This window comes from Moschus berezovskii, chromosome 23, assembly GCF_049115385.1.
Source record: "Moschus berezovskii isolate FMDL1 chromosome 23, NW_MosBer_1.0, whole genome shotgun sequence".
NCBI lineage: Eukaryota > Metazoa > Chordata > Mammalia > Artiodactyla > Moschidae > Moschus > Moschus berezovskii.
In genome coordinates, this window is record NC_142482.1 from 35,848,931 (window position 1) to 35,854,591 (window position 5,661).

The 5,661-nt window shown below is 43.2% G+C and overlaps 1 protein-coding gene across 1 annotated transcript; it reads right to left on the reverse strand.

The window, feature by feature from the left end:
• Positions 1–1,748: 1,748 nt before the first annotated feature.
• On the reverse strand, positions 1,749–4,145 carry LOC148774134 (uncharacterized). Its single transcript, XM_088831394.1, is given in 3 exon segments — positions 1,749–2,849; positions 3,300–3,888; positions 4,006–4,145. Coding segments are annotated over 3 exon segments (1,830 nt in total).
• Between the last annotated feature and the right edge of the window lie 1,516 nt (positions 4,146–5,661).

The window sequence follows — 5,661 nt, forward strand, 5'->3', positions numbered from 1 at the left end:
AGGGTGATGGCCTCAGAAAGTTGTTAATGAAACAAACTCTGATGGCATAGACCTGGTTCCTTTCTGCCTAGAATTAATCACCATGCCTGAAAATGGAGTAACTTGTAGCCAAGAGGGTGACAACCACATGCTAAGGGTGGGGGAGTTTAAAACTAGATTTATGGGTATTTTACCAGCCCAGGACTGCATTTGCGCATGCCTATGACTGCCTATGGATCTCTTATTAGGTGGAAAAAATTTAAAAGTAAGCCAAAGTAGTTGTGTTTTTGTTTCATGCAGTCAACAAATCTCTAATTGATAAAATATCTAAAAGACCTTTCTTTCTGGGCAGATGAAGATTCTCTGTTGCTCTAGTCCCCAGAGAAAGATGGCTACACACATACTTGCAGTTTATTTTATTCCAGTTGATGGGAACAGTTCAGATCGAACTATAATCTCTCAAATTCCAATCAGGCTTCATTAGAGAAAGATTCTGATAATCTTCGCTGGTCAAAGCAACTCTGTTTAGAGGCAGGATAACTTATGCAAATATGGCTGCCAGGGTCCTAACATGAAAGGATTTCAGAGAAAAGGGTTCAACACAAAAGAAGGAGATAGTCTAACCATGTGAATTGGTATCACTTTATTTAGAGTCAGTGAAATAAACCACATCTGCCTCTCTGATCACTTCTATTATGCATGCACAGATACAACTGTGCTTGACAATTTAAGTTCTCCTTAGCAGGGAGCATTTCTGGGTGGAAAGAGCTTTCTTGGAAAATGATTTAAAATCAGAGGGTTCTTGATCTGGCATCCATTTTTCACAATTTGTGTGTGTGTGTGTGTTTTCATTTATACATAAATGGGAGTCAAATTTAGTCAAGACACTATCTATAGCATCTACCCTTTAGATGTCTACCACCTATATGCAGGAATTAGAAGATCCTAGCAACTGGGGACATGGAGTCTCTCCTTTCATACTTATAATTTACCTAAGAAGGCAGGTAAAAGTAATTAATAAGTAAAGTTCCAGCTTCTCTGCCCTCAAAATATGATTTAGATCCTAATTATTATAAGATATCAGAGATAAAGGAGAAGATGACTCCTAGTCAATAAAATTTGTTTGAAAATGACAAATCAAGTTCTATCCCAAGGTGAAATGTATATTATAATTAAGCAGAGTAAAACTAAATGTGAATGTTCTCCATTCAACCAGAGTCAGTGCTTGATAAGACACATCTAAACACAAAAGTACAAAGGAGTGACTTGCCAAAATCCTTTATAACGTAGAGTGGAATGGAACCTGGTAGTCTGCAACTCTTAGTGGTATTTGATACCGCTAGAGTACATGATCATGGACCTGACAACCTAAACTTACTAACTGCCTACAAATCTGTTAAAAGAAAGGACGCCACATCTCAGATGCAGTTCACGACCTCAGGGTCTGCCAGACTTACTCTGTGAGATATACTTTCTGTCACTGATGTTTATGGAAACATTAAAGTGCTGATACTACTCAAGAGCTCATTTTTGTTGTGTATATTTTATTTTATTTTTTTTTTTAATGATTTCACTTTTAATTCATTATCACACTACGCTGTTAAAGTCAGGTCATGATCTCTAGGCGATAGATGAGGAAGCCACCTTGCAACTGTTAGTCAGTATCTGGGGTAAGAGGCAGAGCAGTGCCTTGACTCCAGGGCTTCTGGCTGCAAGGGCATTGGTCTTCCACTGGACTGTAGCTGCCTGCAGAGTCTATGCTTCAGTAATCACTCCAGTGATTTGTGAGAGGCTTTCCTGGACTGCAGTCCCTCTGGCTTGGTCATGGTGGGTCTGCTTCGGAGCCTGACACCAGTGCTTTCACAGCCATCCTGTCATTTCCACTGATAAACTGCAGGGACACACTCACATTCACCACAAACTTGTAATAATTTGCACTTATTTCTGGTGGGCCACACCACAAGTCGGGAAGGGACAGAGCTCTTAGGTGGCATCCTGATTATTCTTCCAGCCTCATGATAAGACCTTCCTTTGGAAGATGTCAGAGAGCCCTGTGGATTCACTTCTTCAAGGAGGCATTCTACCTCATCCATGTCACCTTCCTCTTCCAACTCAGAGTCTTCTGAATCCTCAGGAAGCACAACGGTCAAGACAGTAGTTTTCTTCAACAGATAGGCTGTCTTAGCATTTAAGAAGCTGCTCGTGTCTTTCAGCTTCCTGCCTTTCACAGTCTTTTTAACTTTTGCACACCTTTTCAAGTTCTCATTACATACCTCCTCAATCTCATCATTTAAGATCACTTCATCTTTATCCACACCCAATTTCCTGTTTGTAACTGTTTTTTTCTATGATCCCTTGGTTTTGCTCTCTAATGCTGTCTCTTCCCCGCTAGAGGGCATTTGCTGGGGAGATTTCTCTACCTGGGCTTCATAGCAACTCATGTTGCACTGGATGCCCTCATCCACTTTGTTGACCTGGGCCAACCAGGAAGGGAAGGAACCCTGCCCCTCATAGTTACTGTCCTCTTCCTCACCTTCATAATCATGTTTATCCTGGTCCCTACACTCAGTCTGCTTTGCTGCATTTCTCATGTCACACTGCATGCCCTCATCCACTTTGGTGAACTGGGTCAACCAGGAAGGGAAGGAACCGTGCCCCTCACAGTTATTCTCTACCTCACTTTCATATTCATACTCATCTTCATCCTGGTACCCACTCTCCATTGGCTCTGCTGCCTCTCTCATTTCCCACTGGATGCCCACATCCACTCTATGCAGAGTAGGAGGTGGGGAGGAATACCGACACCCCTCATGGAGGATATGATCATCACCTCCAGACGGTATTTGCTGGGGGTCTCTCTCCAATTGTATGTCCTCCCTTCCTTCATTTTGCAGGGAGGCAGGGAACAGTATAGGGGAATAAAAACACTGCTCATGACTACCAGAATAATCACCATCATCAAATTCAACGAGATCCCCATACTCCCACCATGGTCCTTCACTGCTTTCGGACGACGGCTCATTCTGTTTATCACAGCACTGAACAATGTCACCCTGGATGGCCTCATCTACTCTGCTGAGCAGGGTCAACCAGGTAGGGGAGGAACTGTGCTGCCCACAGTCATTGTGAGACTCACCTACGTGTTCATCTTCACCCTGGTACCCATTCTCCATCTGCTCTGCTGCTCCTCTCATCTCCCCCTGGATACCCTTATCCACTCTGTACAGGGTGGCATGAGGGGCGGTATAATGACACTCTTCACGGAGGATGTGAGTGTCACCTCTGGAGGATGTTTGGTGGGGATATTCCCTGAGCTGTATGCCCTCACCTACTTCATTTGGCAGGGGAACAAGGGACATTGAGAGGTGGGGAATGAACTCCTCATAACTCTCAGAATCAAAATCATCATCATCATCAACAGATTCAAAGAGGTCCCGAGAGTCCCACCACGGTCCTTCACTGCTTTCTGATGATGACCCAGGCTGTGCATCATGGCACTGACCCACGTCACCCTGGATGCCCTCATCTGCTTTGCTGACCTGAGCCAACCAGGAAGGTGAGGGAACACCTCCCTCAGGGTGGCCATTGCTCTCCACCTCTTCCTCCTCAGCCACATTCTCAGGGACACTGGTCACCACTCGCATGTCATGGCTGTTGCCTTCTGAGTTCACATCTTGCTTTTTATCCAGATTTTCAGCCTGCTGAGGTTCAGCTTCTGTTTGTGTGTCTTTTGTTTTCATTTCTTTCCAGCAGCCACCATATTGTTGGAACTGTGCCATGTTATGAAACACTGGGACCATGGCTCTTTGGTCAAGAGTAGTGGGTAACAGCGACGGAAGGATGAGGAAGGTAGGATGCTCATTGAGCACCACAGGACATGGAAAATACAGACTTCCACTTGTGAAACCAAAATCAGCCCATACAGAAGAACATAATTCAGGGAATTCCAGTGGTTAGGACTCCGTGCTTCACTGCTGAGAGCACTGGTTCAACCCCTGGTCGGGAAACTAAGAGTCCACGTCTCCTGCCCCAGGAATGGAGGCTGGATTATAGACAGGATTCTGGTACCAGGGACCTAGGCGAGGCTGCTGGGCCATGAGCGGCACATAGAAGAAAGGTCTGGAGGTACTGCCCCCCAAATTTTTGTTGTTTCCAGAAGAATTCATTTTCCAGGCCTCTCTAGCTCGACGTCTGCCTCTATGAACCTCCTTTCTTTAGCTCAACGTCTGCCTCTATGAGCCTCTGTGGTGGCACAAACGACCGGAACTGCTGCGAACTTGCCTGCCTGTTGTGTATATTTTAAAGACACCTTCTTCTTTTAGAATCCAAAAACAATAATCCCAAGAATGTAGTCAAAATGTTGATAGCGATTCTTCGAGAATTATCATCTAAGACGTGCAATAGCCTTCAGAATATTACATCTCCCATCCCTCAGTCATATTTTATTCACACATTCAATCCGTATTTGTTGAGTGCTTAATCAATACCAGGCCCAGTACAAAGCACTAGGAATACAGAAGGGAATATGACAGATAAGGGTCTCTTTCTTTATGGAACTTAGAGTCATGGGGAAGACTGACATTAAGCAGAGTGAATGTAAAAAGTACTAGGAAAGAGAACGTATACGGACTATGATGAAGCGACATCAAGTTAGTCTCCTGGGAGGGAAAAGGTACCAAAACACTTACACCCTTTCTCCAGAATCCACTTAATTTTAGTCTTTATTGAATATGTTATAATATTGCTTCTGTTTTATGGTTTGGTTTTTTAGCCGTGAGGCATGTGAAAGTCTATCTCCCCAACAAGGGCTCGAACCCACACCTCCCGCATTGGAAGGTGAAGTCTTAACCACTGGACTGCCAGGGAAGTCCCCATAATCTGCATTTGAAGTGCTAGATTATAAACCTTCGAAACGACTCTAGCAGAATAAGATCCCAAAATGCTAGATTCCAAGAACATTTCCATTTTGGGGGGTGGTACCTTGGGCCTTTGCCAGCATCACACCAAAAATAAATAAGCAACAGGATCCATCTCTATGCAGCTGTATCAAAGACTGTATTCCATATGTGACGAAGTATTATTAAAACAGCAAAATCATACCTTCCATCTGCCCGATGAGATGCACAGTGTCATTGTTTTGCCTTTAATGTTAGACTTGATTGCATTTGTTGGCAACATATTTTATTTTACTATTTGATAAATAGATATAGGAGGAATTGTTTCAAGGTACAATCTTGCACTGCTTCAGCTGTTTACCTCCTTTCTGAAGCAAGCCCTCTATCTTCAAACTCATATTCCCACCCCTCCTCTAAAAAAAGGAAAATCAATTTTAAAAGCCTGCGAAACTGTGTTTATTTTTCTACCCTCAGGATTAAAAAAGCTGAGAAATGATTAATAATAATTTGTCTAGAAAGATAATGCAGGCATTTTAGGGGGCTAGTGATTTGGCATCTTTAATCTTCATCAGTTCTAACATTTTATCATTAAAACTGCATGAATAGAGAGGGAGAGAGAGATAAAAGAAAACGAGAAAGGTAGTAATACCTCCTGTCTCTTAGGCGGTATTTTCTATGTTTCAGATTTCTACGTTGTCTGACCCCATTTCAGTCAATTTTCCATAGCCTGCCTGTCTCATATCCGCTGAGAGAACACACCAGTGCTGTGTTTATGCTAATTTTATGC